Source organism: Euprymna scolopes, chromosome 30 (genome assembly GCF_053919585.1).
Source record: "Euprymna scolopes isolate OS-2025 chromosome 30, ASM5391958v1, whole genome shotgun sequence".
Lineage (NCBI taxonomy): Eukaryota > Metazoa > Mollusca > Cephalopoda > Sepiida > Sepiolidae > Euprymna > Euprymna scolopes.
The window spans coordinates 81,737,170-81,755,167 of NC_136511.1; the positions used below are offsets into that span (position 1 = coordinate 81,737,170).

Consider the following 17,998-nt stretch of genomic DNA (forward strand, 5'->3'; position numbering starts at 1 on the left):
TTTGAGTGGCAACAGAGATTCAAGGAAAGCAAGGAGTCTGTGAGGGATGATGAGAGGCATGAGGGGAGTAAGGAAGTCAGAACATCAGAGTTGATTGGTCAAATAAAGAATTTCATGGATAAGGACTGCCGTGTGTCTATATAGACAATAAGTGCACAGTTTGATGTCAGTGTGGGAACTGTGAACACAATTATTTGTGGAGAACTGAAGATGCTGAAGATTTGTGCAAAATTTGTCCCAAGCGTGCTGAGAGCAGAAAGATGGTAGAGCTGATTAATTCAGATCCCGCAGTTCAAACTTTGCTCCTTGTGACTTTTGCTTATTCCCTAAGATCAAGGAAAATCTTAAAGGTCGTCGTTATGACACAATCAAGATAAAAAAGGCTGTAACAAGGGTCATTGACACGCTCACACAAGAGGACTTGCATGGGGCCTTCCAGAAGTTGTTGGAATGGTACAACATGCGCATTGCAGCCAAAGGAGATAACTTCAAAGGGGATTAGGGTTTCATGTGTGTACTATCAATAAAAGTGCCCATACAAAGAAGGTCTGGAAATTTATTTAAGGCATTGTGTATAAAGTTAAATAGGTTATACGTCAAAGAAGCCGATAATGCAAGACCTATTAGATTTGAGATTCTTTTTTTTGGGGATCCTGTCAGAGTAAGAGAATAGTGGCAGATGCACTGGCCTAGATTTGGCAACAATACTCCATGGGCGAATTGTGACATTATAAAATGTAGAATACTCTCTGGTTGGGGTAATTTTCAAGAGGAAGCCCATTTTCTTTGCAACAGCCTTGACAATGTTCTCAATGCATTTGTTCCCATTCATGTGGTCTGTGAATGTTAAGCTGAAAAGTTTGAAGGATGAGCTCTCAAGTAAAATGTCATTTGTCATATCGTGGTTAAGAAGCTCTTCTGTAGTTGTTAAAGGAAAGAAACAGTGTTAGTAGCGTTAAATGCGACTATCCACTTGCAATTATTACCACAGCAACATCACACTTACCATGTCTGTACAGATTCCATATTCACAGGAATCATTTCTACAGTCATTGATGTTTACTTGACAGGTGCTTCCAGTGTAACCAGGCAGGCAATCACATGTGTACGAATTGATGCCATCAACACACCTGAAATTTAAACAAAGAAATTGAATGATATATTCATGTAAGGTTTCTTTACATGTTGACTCAACTGTACAAAAGTTCAATTTAGTAATTACCTTCAACCAATCAAAATATAAAAAATAGGCGTTTTATAAAATTTGTGTGTACTATGATGAACTGTCCCCCCTAAGTAATCCAATTTACAAAATTTCCACTACTTACGTCTATTACACTATAATCACATTGATTGATGTATATCCATTAACCCTTATCCTCGAGTGGCCTCCAACCCTTGATAAGTGGTGATTCCGGTGTAAAAAGAAAAATAAATAAATAAAAAAAACTCTTCTGTTTACCTGCTTTCCAGCCGACTACAATATGGTCGTCTTCAAGTCCAATGTGAACAAGTTCTTGATGAGCTGTACCCTTAAGTAATCCAATTTTACCAAATTTACACTTCTAACGATTACTATGATATTGTCCTTTTGACCACTGTACACTGTTTAACCCATATTCTCGAGTGGCCTCTGGGCCTCGATAAGTGGTAATTCCCTTGTAAAATTAAAAAAATATAAATAAAAAACCCAAAGAGCTTTTGTTTTTATTTCCCTGTTTTTTTTTTCATAGATGACACATGTACAAGATGCAATCCCACCTTTTTGAGGTGAACAGGTCCTCAGCAAATGCACCAAGATACTCAAACTACTGAACATAGCACCAACATATATACACTACTAATCAAACTCATGTACGCAGTTCATGCACACATTTCTACAATGCCTACTGATTTTACAGACACTGTTGCATGCAAACGCATAAGGCAAAAACTGAAATTAACACATTTACTCAAATTCTTCATACCTTTTAAGTGGCACTCACCCTAGACAGGTTGAAGCAGCTTTTTCTAAAATAGGAAGTTTCATGGGAACATCAAATTCACAAACCGTCCCCAGTCACTTGTATATCTCTGTCAGGAGAAATGGTGACATTAGGTTTTTGCTGTTCTTGGAGATAAGTGCTATCAGCACCTGATATTTCTAAATGGTCATCCATATGGCATTGACCAGACATAACATTGCTTAACTTTGGTAATCTAACAAGAACTTGTGTTAATGTGATTATACTGCATATAAATTCTCCGTACAAAATTCTGAGAAGGCGAACCTTTTAGAACAGACCCGTACCTCAGCCCTGACAGCAACAAAACCACTTTCTGGCCGATTGTTGCAGACGTATCTTTGGTATGAACCAACTAAGTGGATTGTTGTATTACAGCACTTGGTACTCCCAAATGGTCACCCATTAAAGTATGACCAGGCTCAACATTGCTGGTCTGACAAGAATTGGTGTAAAAAACATTCAGTATTTCTTTTTTTTTTTCACTCTTATTCATCCCAAACAAGGAACACAGCCATTTGGATATAAGAGGTTACCATGTGCAGCCATGTCTACAGGGGCATTATAGAGGAAGTAGAACAGAGAGATGTTTAGTCGTATTACATTTAAATTTCTGCATGTTAGTACATTCAGGGAAGCAAGAAACAGGGAGGGAGTTCCAATGTCTAACAGTTTGAGGGAAGAATTATTAGAGTAGAAAGCTTTTGGCATCAAATGACATCTAAAGTGAAGGGGTAGGATTTTGCTGCTTGTTGGGTTAGTCGGGATATTCATGTCAAGGGAAGACAAGTGCTATAAGCTCATCAGAGTACATTGCATTAAAGTAATTGTAAGACAAGAACACGGATTCAACATTGTATTGATGGGACAGAGGTCGGAGGTTAGTTGATGGTGTGGAACCTATTAGAGAGAGAGATTAGAGGTAGATGGTGCAGAACCTAAGAGAGAGAGAGATCAGTGGTAGATGCACTGGCCCAGATGTGGCAACAATACTTTATGCAAGGGTAAATGATGGCTTTCTAGAGATATAGGAAGCTGTCAGATGTGTAGCTTTCTAGCTCACCTTCTTTGGAGACATTGCCAAGACTGCTGCAATGTGTTCTATAACAGAATCTATAAATCAAGAGTAGGTAGAAATGATAGTATAACAAACTAATTTACTTACGTTGCGTTGTTATGACAAGGGTTTATACTGCATTCGTTGATGTTGTTTTTGCAGGTTTCCCCATTAAATCCCTTGACGCAGTCACATTTGAAGGCATTCTCTAAGTTCTGACAGGTTGCGTTGTTTTTACATGGCGTTGAAGCACATTCGTCTATATCTTCACAAGATTCAGGAGAACCTTTCATAAAAAAAAACAAATGAAAATCTTTATCAATAAAAGAATCTGTTTAGATGAGAGTCTGACCATCAGTGTACACGGATGTGTGTATATCTACGTAAATAAACGTATATTTTTTTATGGGAGTCACTCCATTTGATGTAAGAAACTAAAATAAAATTTTTAAAAAAAAATGTTGCTTCAATGTCAAAAATTTACAAGCAATAAGTGTGAGATGGATAGATTCTGACACATAAAACAGCAATTCTTCATCCTTTGTCAGAAACATCACTTATGGAATGTGAGGACTAAATAAAATAAACAAAGCAAGTGTGACAAAGCTGCCAAAAATAAACCCATGGTTCACTTTCTACTTACCTTATATATACATGCGTAGCTTATAAAAATTATTTCTTTACTAATGAGTCCTTGTGTATCAAGGTCAAAAGTTGCAGATGGTTGGACGCACCTGTTTATACCTATTCATGGTTACACATAATGAGGTCTGAGGATTATTTCTGTCTAAGCTCCATCGTCCTTCTTTAAGAAAAGGGAGACCACTCACCATTATGACATGTGGAAAACATTTTAGGAGGTATGTTTTCATTATGCCAATGATGTTGGAAGTCATCAGGACCATCTAGATTGAAGTTTTTCTCATCAGAAAACAGGCCTTTCTTCCACTTCTCAACGTTCCATGTTTGGTATTCACAACCAAACCTTAAGCAGTCCGTCTTGTGACATGGAAGCAGGCAAGGTATTTGTTTGTGTTTTTTATTTACCATGCCTTTTTGTCGTAAGTATTGTTTGATGGTTACTGGACTGCAATCAGAATCTGTGACTGCCTTAATTAGACTAGAAGAAAGTCTCCTGTCTTTGACAACAATCTGCCTTATTCTCCTTTTCAATGCGGGAATTCTCACTGTTCTTCTAACAGCTGCAAATCACAGTTTTACTATGATTTATCTTAGCTGTAGTTGCCCACTGTGACAAATTTTGCTTATGGAAATCTAAAATTCGAGCACACTCAACTTCGGTAAGTTTATTTGCTTTAAGCATGGCAACACCTTTACACAGTGATTGCTAATCTGTAACTTAACTAAAAAAATAATTTATACCCTTGATCTTATAATTTTGATCAAGTGTAAAATGCCTCATTTTATAAAAATGTAAATTTCTGAATTAAATGTTTGGAATGTAGCAACCCCCACCCCCTCATAACCTTTTAGTTTGTAGTATTGGTAACCTTAAGTGGGAGGAGTTTAAAATCTATCCTTAAAAAAGTTTTCTTTTTAAAGATTTACAAGTAGTCTTAAATTTTTCATCAGGAGTGTATATAAGGAAAACGAAATGGAAACGAGTGTGTTCCTCAAACTCTCCTCTCTGCAGGTTCGAGGTACAGAACACATTTGACAACACAGTCAAAATCCAATGTTTATAAAGGTGATACCGGAACCCACCTCTGCTGAAAAAAGACAAACTGGCTGATGTGGAGGCTCTGCTCACCACCCTCCGCACATGCCTCTTATTCCCATGGTGTTCTAGATTAAAAAAAAAGCTTTTCATCAAAACGTGAACAAAAACTAAACATCACAGGCAATTATCAAACCAATTGCAGTGAAGAATCTGATGACACTGATGATCTGGATGATGATAACGTATTCATGGATTATGTTAACACCAACATCAGCACAAAATGAATAAGATTGGTTGGTTGGTTGTTTTTGTTTTACGGCATATCAACCCTTTTCAGGTTATTTAATGCCGAATCCGGTGATTTTAAAGAAAATTTTTTTAATAGAATATATTTGTTTTTTGCAAGTCAGTTTCTATTTAACCCATAGTTGGGACTCTAACAGGTACTACCACTCTGGGTCAGAGTGGACCTGGGAGCAATGGCAATTAAAGGGTGGCTCCACACTCCCCACGTCTGACCCGATTAAGGTATATCTTGTCGAACTTGGGAATATGAAAGATTCCAGAGTTCGACAAGATACAACTGAAGAAGGTGTAAGGTTACATCAATCGGATATAGTTTAAGATCATATCTAGGACCAAATGAATAAGAAGTAATGTAAGTGCAGTAAAACTTGTTTATTCAACTTTATTTCAATTTATTACCATGTTTACAAGCAATGATAACGCATTTCATTTTCACCATTCTCACAATAATCATCATGACATCGCAACTATCAGCGTTTCTGAAATGAATATGAAGTGATAGCAGGAGTGTTACACTTCATTTTAAAATAAACCGCTAATGAATATTTATAAGTTTCTGAGATATAGAAAGTTACAAAGTCACAAAACTTTGAACCCGTTTTCTGACATTTTTTTTAAATTGCACATAATACCGGATGATTCTGTGGGTTTTGTTTCTAAAAGCCATCCATCACATGTCATGTTAAACTGGATGTGCTGGTGGAAGTGGTGTAAAAAAAAATCAGATTTATATTGCTTACCTGTGTAACCCTTTTTGCATTCGCAGGTGAAGTTGTTAACCTGATCGACACAAACACTGTTCGCCCAAGGGCATGACTTCTGCCCACAATCATTAATGTTAATCTCGCAAAAAGTTCCTTTAAATCCAGATGCACAATGGCATTTAAAACTGTCAATCAGGTTTTGGCAGTTCCCTCCATTTTTGCATGGATTCGACATGCATTCATTGATTTCCTGGAATAAGAGATTAAATCAGGTGAGGAAACAATCATTTGTGATTAATATAAATGTGTTTGCAAAGGACAAAATAAGAATAGATGCTTGTGTAGATTGATCTTTTAAACCAATGCATTTCAGGTGAAAACATTACATACTCATGTGTCCTGTTTCTGAATATTTTTAGATAAGGATTGATTATTCGTATTATTTGAATTCTTTGGACTATGGTTCTCATCTTGAGTTTTATTTCCACAACATTTCGATCGATGTAACCTTACACCTTCTTCAGTTGTATCTTGTCGAACTCTGGAATCTTTCATATTCCCAAGTTCGACAAGATATACCTTAATCGGGTCAGAAGTAACACTGACCAAAACATTGTGAAAATAACACATGTCATGCCACATTGGTATCAATTTCAAAAACTTATAAAAATGATCCAGTAGATGTGCTAAATGTACTTTTAACAAAAATTAATTCGCAATTACATTCTGACATATTGTGTTTTAAACTGGTAGATCTTCAATTTAAGTCAAAGGAGAAAGTCAGATTGTCATACTGAATTGGTCGCATAGCTCTTCCAAATTAAAACATGATAAAACTCTACAATTCAATAAATTTTATTTTTAATTGTAATCATTTTTCGTAAATTTTAGAATTTATACTCATTTTGATATGCCATGTAAGTATGTAATGTTTTCATTGAAAATGAATTGGTTTTAACCAATCTACACAGGCACCCAAGAATGTTTAGGGCTTAGAAAAACCAAAAGGAAACTGGTTTCTTTTTAATTTAATCTAATATATAAAGAAAAGTTAGTCGGATTTCAAAATTCAAGACATTAAACCAATTGCAGTAAAGAATGTGATGACACTGATGATCTGGATGATAATGCATTCATGGATTATGCTGACACCAACATCAGCGCAAAATGAATAAGTAATGAAAGTGCAGTATAACTATCTTGTTTCTTCAACTTTATTTCAATTTATTACTATTTAAGCTGACAAATCCAATTTTTATTCTGACTAGCCAATTTCTATTTGTTATTGTTGTCCCATATTATCAATAATATAACATACTTTACAATTTATTTTCACTACTTCAGCTTGAATGACTTAATATAGAATATTTTTAAATAATCACCTTTTTTTCAAATCAACTGACTTCAGTAATTAAAAAAAAAAAAAAAAAAAAAAGAAAACCTGCCTTCAAACTTTCATCCATAATGTGCACTCATCTTGGAAGGACTCTACCTATTCCACAACCACCTCTCTTTCTTTTCTCCCACACTTAGATCCCACTTCCACTTAGAGATTGATCTGCTTGATTTTGGCAAACCGAAAAACAGTGGGTGGTCTATTATCTAGAAAGGGTTGGGAGGGCCTTACAAACCAATTTTTGTTGTTTCTTCTTTATTTTCCATTCCCTCGCCAATAAAATGTCATTACTGTAAATAATTCAATAAAACTTTCTCAAATTTAGGTTTGTCTTAAGTAGGAGAACCTCTGGAGTGAATGTGGTATTGTGGTGGCTGAGATAATTCTAGTTAAGAGTAGGATAGACAATTTTAAGTATTTGTAACCAAGGATGACCAACGACACTCATTATCCCCACACTTTTGATTGGCTTTTTGTCTAATTTGTTCATAATGTAATATTTTTATATTTTTGTGCAAATAAATACTTCAAAGTGTACTATTCCGTTTCCGGTCAGTGGAGAAATTTTTCTAGACTGAAGCAATTTTTATATTTTTCTCCCAATCAAAAGTAACCATTTCAGGGAAGGAGGGTAGCTAGATAGTTCCTATATAAAATAACGATCTTGTGTCTATCTCTGCTTTTGTTGACAGGCAAGTAAATAGGACTTTGAATAGATTTAAGATTTTTTGAAATCCAACAAGATATGATAAAAGATTTACGAGGCATTACCTCTATTTTTACCAGATCTAGCTACCATATTTTATTTAATTTCTTGTCAAAAGATGAGACACAAGGTCAGTTAAAGATTCAAAAAGCCAGCACATTCAAGAGAGTGCTTACAAAAAATGTAAAGCAGTCTTGTTGGCATTTCCAAGTAGAAGTGCTTCAGGTGATTAGCAATAAATCCTTTCTCAAAGAGAGAAGATAAAATCAGAGAGTAAACCTTCTAAAACAATACAGAACCATATCTCATTAAGACATCTTTCTCGCTCATGTTCTGAAACCTTTTAAAAAAAAAAAAATTTTTAAATTGGCATGATGGAACCCAAAAGGAAGTTATTCTAAGTACAACCTGGGTATGGATAGGAAAAAAACAAGAAACATAAGCAAGATGTAATTTGGAGCATTTTTTACAATAGCCAACAAAACAAAAAGGGGGGGGGTGAAAGAAATAAACATACAACTAAATGTTATCAAAGGCAAGAGAAGTTATTTTTATACCTACTTGAATAAGATTGTCATTTAAGTTATTTTAAAGCATTAATTTACTTAGAAACAAAAGTAGTGTCAAGTATATGGAGTTAAAACAAAAAATATGGCGATTTTGTTATAGCCATTTGAACTCTTGATAATCGCTCAAAAATCAAACAAAATACTGGTAGAAACCCATCCAATAAATGTCACCAATCATGTATTTTGCTTGATTTTCTATTTTTGTGTGATTATCTAGGGTACAAATAGCTATAACAAAACTGCCATTTTTTTTCGTTCTAATTCAACAGATTGTTTTGTTTCAAAGTAAATAAACCCTTTAAAATAAGTTAAAAACACAAAAACCTATCCAGCTAAGAAGAGTAACTTATCTTACCTTTATTAACATTCATTTGTTGCATATTTTTTAGCTAACCCCCCCCCTTTTTGTTCTGTTGGCCATGATAAAAAAACACGCTAATTTTCATTTGATTAAAACAAAGATTTTGTCTTTTTTTTAATTATGAAAAACAGAAGAAAACTACTTACCTCATTGCACAATTTGCCTGTAAAACCCCGCGGACAACCACAAACATAAGAACCGGGTGTGTCTGTACAAGTTCCATTTCCACAGGGGTTAGATGATTCACATTCATTCACGTTTACTGAACATGTAGGTCCTTTGTATCCTAAAGAAAGAAAAAATACAAAATGCATATTAATTTTATACCTGCCTCAAACAGTGACAAAGTTACACACAGGTTCAGTTTGTGGAAATAGAGCTCTATGGATGAGTATAAAACAAATCGAGCATGCAAGGTCCTCCGCCACAAGTGAAATATTTACTTCCACCAGGACTCATATTTGTGCAAAAAATTTTTTTAAATCTAAGGCATAGTTATTCAGAAAAGTGTGATAAAATGAACGGATGAATGATTTGGGAGCAATTTTACTCCTATGATACCCCCTGGAGAAGGGGCGGGGAGGGGGGCAATCAGAGTTATGGAGGAAAATCCGTTGTGGCAAAAATATTTACTTTCATCACGACTAATGTTTATGCAAAATTTCAAAATCGACGGTGTGGTTATTGAAAAAAATGCAAACAAACGAGCGGATGAACTATTTTCCGGGATAATTCTGGTTGTCCTCGTAGGAGTAACCAGAGTTATCCCAGAAAATCTGTTCTGGCAAAAATTTACTTTCATCATGACTAATGTTTATGCAAATTTTTTTTTTTTAAATCCAAGCCATGGTTATTAAGAAAAGTGCAAACAGATGAATGAGAGTGAATTACTAGGTCCAATCCCTTCTTTGTCGGGGGACCAATTAGCCATAATAAGTCATGTCAACATTCTAAACTGGAGTACTACTGCCACATCTGGGGAGATGCCATTCAGAACAACCTTTTCTTCCCTTTGCAATCTAGTGGACGATGATCTCATTTGTTCTTTACAGCCTTTCTCACAGAAGAAACATTGCTAGTCTTTCTCTACTCTCTCCTTATTTCTATGACAGGTGATTGGCTCTTCTTTGTAAGACATTCACAGTAAGAACTCGTTCTACTGTCACTACAGCAAAGAAGTTTCGTTTCTTCCTTTTGTGTGCCTTAACATCAAACGGAATTGAAGCTATATTAGAGAAAGTCATCATCTAATTTACATATGTGTACATTATTTGTATTATTCACACTACTGTTCTTATCGTGAATCCCATTATCACAACATTTCAACCACTGTAGCCGTCGCAAGTAACCATGGTGGAACCGATAAAGCATTAAGTAAAATTCAGTTCTAAATCACATTTTTGAAGGTTCAATCCTCAGTGCTAGTGATACTAAGAATACAATTGCAAATTAAAACTTCTTGTCCGTCATGACTGACAGAATGAGAGCATGCATGGGTTAAATAAAGGGTTCCATTTGAAATTCCTTACAGATTCCAGAGTTCAACAAAATGCTCCTGAAGAAGGTCAGAGATTACATTAGCCGAAACATTGTGAAAATAACGTTCAGAATATGAACAGTAGTCCAAATGATACAAAGTATCAATCCGCGTTTATATAATTCACAGGCATTACATGTGTTCCTGTATGCATACAAGCCTGTTACTCTATATATTTATAAAAGTGAGAATGTGTGTGCATAAGGACACCTGTAACACTACCAACCTCCGGAGTTTTGTTGCTGATGTGCGTTGATCCCTATATGTGTATATTTCTTTATTTGCCATTTGTGACACCGTATCCGTCAACGAACACCCAGAATAACTAGACGATCCACGTAGAACAGGCCTTGAGGATCGAGCATCCGAGAAGAATCCCCAACGCCTTAACGAAGAACTCACTGGGTGACGCGACGTACTAACGGTTGGCAGACCTGGTTGCCCAGTCAACATATAACTGTACCGACCAAGGTGCAGATCATAACTGGGCCGCGATCAGAGGTTCAAGGTCGTGTAAGACCACGTTTCAAGGTCAAACACCGTTCAACCTATATACTCAACAAATTCTTAATCTACAGACTTGATATTTGGTATATAGCATATTCGAACATGTGGAAAACGTTTTAATTGGTTTTCATAAAAAAAACGGGCTGCTAAAGGGTCAAAATTGAAAAATTGGTATGTGAGGTTGTCGGATTTTTATCTGTTTGTTAACTGTTCCACCAACGCGCATGCAGGAATAGTTCACATGCAGATTCATTATGTTATGCCCTTTTCTCTTCCCAGAAGAGATGTTGCAAGTCTGCTTTATCGTTATTTTCATGGCAAGTGCTCGTCTGAGCTCCAATCCATGGTCCCCCCCTCACCAAACTTTCGCGTCTAGCTGAAAACACTATCAATAATTTCTCCCACTCTTTATCTGTGCCTAAATCTAAACATAGATTCTATGAACAAAGTTTCTTTCTAAGAACTGCACGCCTGTGGAACTGTCTTCCATTTCCTGCTTTCGAGCTGACTACAATATGGTTGTCTTCAAGTCCAATATAAACAAGTTCTTGATGAGCTGTTCCATTTAAGTTAACAAATTTACCGAATTTCCATTACTAACGATTACTATATTGTCCAACTGACTACAGTACACTCTTTAACCCTTATCCTCAAATGGCCACTGGGCTTTGATAAGTGGTGATGCCTATGTAAAAAAAAAAAATAGTACGTTTGAAAACACTTTAAACATCATGTCGAGCCAGCCTAATGGTTATCATATTTAACATACTGTGTTTAGGTTTTGATCTCAGTCAAAGTATTTTTTTTTTTACTTATAAGTTAACTGTTTAGAAAAAAAAAAAACAATACTCAGATGCACATGTTCAAATTTCTTTCAGTTCTTTTTTTAAGTTTAATTTTTACGTTTAATACCACCTAACAGTGAGTACATTTGTTAATCTATTTTTTAATAGATTCAAGTCTTAATTTCTTGAAGAATAATAAAAAATAATATTTCTATATAGTGATGATAAAATAAAGATTTATTATTTTTAGTTGTGTAAGATGAAAAACATGTTACAGTTTATAAATACTCAAATGAAATCAAAGTAGAATAAATAACAGTGACCTAATGTTTAAATAAAACAGTAGATGTATGTGTCTGTCTGTGAGTAAATATTTAACTGATAAACTCAAACTACTGGTCACATAACACTGAAATTAACAGGAAATAGTAATCATACACCAAGAATGGTTTGATCAAAGTGTAGTATCTGTTCTTCAGATGCTGCACTTCTATTTCTTCTCTTTCGGTGGAAGATCAGTCCTTCACAACCGAGACAATTTTTTATTTTTGTACCTTTTCTCCATGTAAAAAAACAACCCTGGTGTTTAACGCTGTCCTGTGGGGAGGCATTGTAAATAGATACAGACATATTAGCAAGTTGAAATGCAAAATGTTCATTTCAACTTGTCGACATTTTATTTCTTTCTGCACATGCCCAAATTTGATTAATTTCTTCAAGTCGTTTAATATTAAATCTTTCTTACCTATCTTGCGATAGCTACATCAGTTGGAGAAATGGCTGGAGTGCTAAATATTAGGATTTGGATTCTAGCTGATGGCACTCAAGTCATTTTTCTTTTTAAAATTTTGAAACTACTATATATTAGGTACAATATAATATTCAATAGAGAATTGGCTCTAAGAATAAATATGAAATCTGCATGAATTAAAATATATTTAAGCATATTTTATGACCAGGCAAGGTTATGCACCCCATGCAAATATATATATATATATATATATATATATATATATATATATATATATAAGCGAAAATGTGTGTATGTGTGTGTGGGCGCACTTTTTGTGCATGTCCAGCAAAGGTTTCGGGGGGGGGGGGCATGCTCGGTTGGGTCACTCCTTAAAACTTTTTATATACTGTCTAAATCATAATATCTACGAGTTACGAACAGGGGCCATGTCTATCGTTAATTTGCCCGATTTTTACGCGCTATTTCCAAGATTTTTTTTTTTTTTTTTTGATCGCCACACCCTTGTTTCGCTTTCCAGTATAAAAAAGTGAAACTGAAAACAAATTTGAGACGTCCCGAAAGCAAATAAGGTTTGATGAATGCTGAGGAAAAAAAACCCATTATATCAGACAACTGCTATTCATTTAGCAGGGGGGGGGACAAACAAATACAAAGAAACTAGCTTGCAGCGCCAAACTTAAGTCGCCTGATGGTTTACCCTATTAAATTATCGCACCTGTCAATTCACGTTATAAACCTTAGATTAAGACAGTTTTCACTTCCTATCCCCTCGTGGCTGAGCTGGTTAAGTGTCAGGTTTTTTTTCCTTTCTTTTCCACCTTCGCCTCAAGGCCTTGGGTTCAAGCTTACATTCCTACCAAAACTTTTTTTTTTTCTTTTACACGTTTTTTTTTTTTTTTAAAAACAGGGTTGTTTTGATCTACCCCCCTCCCCAACACACACACCTCCAAACACCCGGGTAACCCCGCTAGTCTATAATAGAAAAGCGAAAATGTGTGTGTGCATTTTTTCATATGTCCAGCAAAGGTTGGGGGCGGGGGCTCTCGGAGAGGTCATTGTTTCTTAGAACTTTTTATATACTGTCTAGATTATGATATGTCCGATTTACGAAACCAGGTCGTCTGCATTTTTTTTTTTATTATGTGACAAAATTCGTGCTGTGATTTCATTTTCTCTACTACTATGGTGTGATGTTTGACCTAGAAAACTACACGTTGTCGTTCAACCACCTGCTTTTTTAAACGTTTAATTTCACCATCCCTCAGTTCTGTGCCCATGTAGCGCCATGGTAAGTCATCAGTCTCAAGGCTTCGGGTTCGAGCCTACTTCCCTCCTAAAATTGTTTCTTTTTTTTCTATTACATCCGGGCAACACCGGGCACCCCCACTTGTCTAGAATATAAATCTCACCTGTCTGTTTAAACGTATGTATGTATGTCTCACAAAAACTTTTGACAGAGGATACAGATTTTCACAAGATTGGTATCATTTTGAAGCTCAACTCTTCAGACGACAAATATCAAAATATTAGCTAAAAACATTAATTCCTTCACCCTCAACTAGACACTTTTCTACAGGGAGGGATCGCTTTTTTACCAATATTTTCGAAAGTCATTGCCTCTTTTCGATTTACCAACCTTAACTCAAACCTTGACAACAGCTAACACATAACATTTTTTTTTCACTTTCTTTTCCTGCTTCGCAGTACAGGTTTGAGCCTGCCTACTACAACTTTTTTTTTTGCTTAGCACACATCTACAGGCACCCAGGTTAGTATATGAATAAATGCGAATGATTTTGTTTTAATTTTTATTAATGTTTCAAGTAGTGAACTTTGTGAAGCAATAGCAAGCTAACAAATCCAGTTTATATAATTATAAAATATTGGACTTGCTTGCTTGCATCTAGTCTTCAACAATCAGGCAATTCCATCTTTTACAAAAGGGATGACAGATGAATTTTTATATAGGTTTCTATTATTTCAACCTCAGGTGTATTTACTTAAATCATTACAAGTTGTTTCAATAGACGGGATAACAAATTATCCAGTCCATATCATCACATGATTTAAGCTAAAATAAATTAGATGGAAAGATTTTTTGATTATGTATGGGTATTAAAAACCAAGAGAGTTGGAGTAATGGGCAGAAAGGGGAGAAGGGGAGGAGACAGAGAAAGAAAAGGTGTGGAGGAGGGAAGGAAAAATATTTATATAAAATTAAATTAACATTTAAAATTTAAAAGAAATTAAAAAAAGAGAAGGAAAGAAAAGAGATTGAAGATATCAAGAGATTGTTAAAAAGGAATAAAAATAAAAAAATAAAAAATATAAAAAAGGATAAAGAAAGGGAAAATAAGACAAAATAAGAAAAAGAAAAACATATATATATATATATATATATATATATATATATATGCTTGAACCTTGTCTTTGAGCGTTGACAGTTGAATTATTATATATATATATATATATATATATGTTTTCCTTTTTTCTTTTTCTTATTTTGTCATATTTTCCCTTTCTTTATCCTTTTTTATTTATGGTATGGTGTGTGTGTATATATATATATATATATATATATATATATATATATATGCTTGAACCTTGTCTTTGAGCGTTGACAGGTGAATTATTATATATATATATATATATATACACACCATACCATAAATAAAAATACTAATAACGAACAAGATAAATGCAACTGTAGACACCGCACACTTTGCCCAGTTCAAAATAAATGTCTAACAAAAAGCGTAGTTCATCAGGCAACAATATTTGCGAAAGAAAACCCGAATAACAAGAAATATTATGTAGGCATGACTTCCTTAGATTTCAAAACCCGATACTATGACCACAAAAGTACATTCAACAATAAAAAACACTGTATAAAAACAACACTAGCAAATAATTACTGGGAACTCAAAGAAAGCGGACATTCGCCGGTAGTCGAATGGAAAATAATAAGACAAGCTACCATGTGTAGGCATTTAGACGACTCATGTAAATTATGCCTTCATGAAAAATTTGCTATCCTGTACTTTAAAGAACCCCCAAATCTATTAAACTGTAGAAGAGAAATAGCAAATAACTGTTCACAAAATAAAACTTACTCTAGGATAGCGATACAAAATAGCTTTAAAACTAACAAAAACAATAGAAAATAAACAAATAAATAAATTAAATAAACATGAATATACATAAACGATCACACATATATGTATGTGTATATATGCATATATATGTGCATATATGTACACATATGTATATTTATAAAAAAAAAAAAAAAAAAAGGAAAATGTCTGCCTTAAACCACTAACCTAGTTCTAAAACAGATCCTTTGTTCGATAAAATACATGCCCATTGGCTGATAGGAAGGGGCACGGTGGATACTAGAAAGCTGATTGGCTAACTAAAATCCTCAACAGAAGAGGACCATATAAAAACGATAAACAACCACAGAATTCGCGCATAAGCCTGACGAATCCTAGAGTGGATGAAATGCCGAATATTCAGTGTAGCTTAATCGCCATATATATTTTATAAATTACTAACTAGCTCTACCTACGTATTGAGCACTTTTGAAGTAAATACTTAAAGTTTACGCATAAATTTATACTTTCGTATATTAATTTTATGTGAGTAAATGAAGTAGTTATATATATATGTGTGTGTGTGTGTGTGTGTGTGTGTGTGTATCTGTGTGTGTACAGGCATGACCCAGAGGCTAAGGAATGGAGAGTTGTGTTTTGGTTTTTATTCACCCAAGTCATATTTTTTTAGTTTCACTACTATATATTAGGTTCAATATAATAATCAAGAAAGAATTCTCTATAATAAGTGCATGAATTAAAATATCATATTAAAGTGTATCTTACAACCAGGCAACGCTGGACGTCCTGCCAGTAGGTTATAAAAATGACTAGAAAATCATCCATCTGTCATAGCTATTCATGAAATTTTCACCTCCTCCCTGTACTGATATTCTAATATTTCTTAATGTCTTTGTAGGAATTTAAAAAAAAAAAAAAAAAAAAAATTTTTTTTTTCAGTATTGGTATCTAATTTGCATAGCAAGTCTCTTTACTTTTGTATAAATAATAAAATCTAAGATGACCAGTGAAAAATGGCAATCAGATGTTGTGATGACGAACACAATCATTTGAAATGGTTATCAAAAGTAAGGGAAAAATGTTATTTATTAAAGTTTATAACAATATTGACCAGTAAAACCAAAGGTTGAGGTAATGCCAGGGAAGATGATCTCATGCCAACCAAAGATATACACTCTACACTTTGCAAAAAGGAAGCAATGCCAAGCAACACCACCAGTTACTGACAGTGAGCAATCACTGACAATGACTGGTCAGAGAACTCCTCGTATGCAAGACTTGTGTTAAAAATTTAAGTCAAATAAATAACTAAGAATAATATAGAAGTAAAAAAAACTTCTTTTTTTGTTATGTAAGGAGAATGTCTTAACAGATATGTCATAGTTCATGAATTTTTTTAATGAAATCAAAATAGAATAAATAGTTGACTTAACAGGTTGCAGGTACGTCTAGTAATTTTGTTAAAGTGAAAGAAGCAAACCTAAGGGAAATAAATATGATAACAGCATAATTTGATTGAAATAATACAAAACCAGTACAAAGGGCAATAACCAATTGAAGAGTACAAGGATACATTTAGTACTTATACAAAAGTATTTAAACAAATAAAAACAAAAAAAACAAGAGAAATTTCAGTTGTACCTGATCCTGTACAATTACAGTAGACTCCATTAATACGGTCAATACAGGTGCCATGTTTACACGGTTCTGAACTACATTCATTGATATTAATCATACAATATTGGCCAGTAAAACCTTAAAAAAACAAAAACAAAAATTTTAAAAAGCAGGTGATCAAAAATTGATTAAAATCATAAAAGCAAAATGTTTAAATAAATAATATTACAGATTAGCAATTTATTATTTAAGTAGAATATTTTCCATTTCAGGAAATGATTATTTCAAAGGGTTATTGAATTTAATGATGGTTTATCTGAAAGATTGTGATAGATTAGAAATGGATGTGCAAGAAGAACAAGAATAGCAAAGTTACTGAGATATATATATATTTTCTTCGATTTACTCTTTTCTTTTTACTTCTTTCATGACATTGGAGTTTTACATGGAAATATGATTTGGACAAATGTAAATGGTTTACCCTCTTTTTTTTCTCATTTAATTCATTTAAATTTACTCACTTCATCACTTCCAAAAACAAGTTAATTTTCACAGCAATATGTTAACTTAAAATCCTTTCCAACCAATAAAGATGGTTTCAAACTCCTATAAAACAGTGACTTTGTGAATTGAAATCAGAATTCTTCCGGGAAAACACCTGCTATGCATCTCGACTCTCAGGATCAACAACGTTCATTCTAAAAATATGACTCGAGTGCCCCACACTGAAATTCATTTAGGCCTACTGTAATATCTCCAGCCACTCAGAAGATAACCCCGCCACACAAACAAACACACACACACACACACACACACACACACACACACACACACACACACACACACACTGGAACTTTGAAACTACCTTCCTGACGCTTTTCTCTATTTCTTATTCAGTAATT

The 17,998-nt window shown here is 34.2% G+C and overlaps 1 protein-coding gene across 2 annotated transcripts in view; it reads right to left on the reverse strand.

Annotated features, from left to right (window-relative positions):
• Positions 1-17,998, reverse strand: part of LOC145254854 (protein crumbs-like) — a 402,139-nt gene that overhangs the window by 181,318 nt on the left and 202,823 nt on the right. For both annotated transcript variants that reach the window (XM_080113704.1, XM_080113705.1), the window contains 5 exons: positions 17,121-17,234; positions 8,930-9,069; positions 5,788-6,001; positions 3,169-3,346; positions 1,007-1,130 (listed from right to left, as the gene is read on the reverse strand). In XM_080113704.1, the coding sequence (XP_079969830.1) occupies positions 1,007-1,130; positions 3,169-3,346; positions 5,788-6,001; positions 8,930-9,069; positions 17,121-17,234 (770 nt within the window). The remainder of the gene's footprint in view (positions 1-1,006; positions 1,131-3,168; positions 3,347-5,787; positions 6,002-8,929; positions 9,070-17,120; positions 17,235-17,998) is intronic.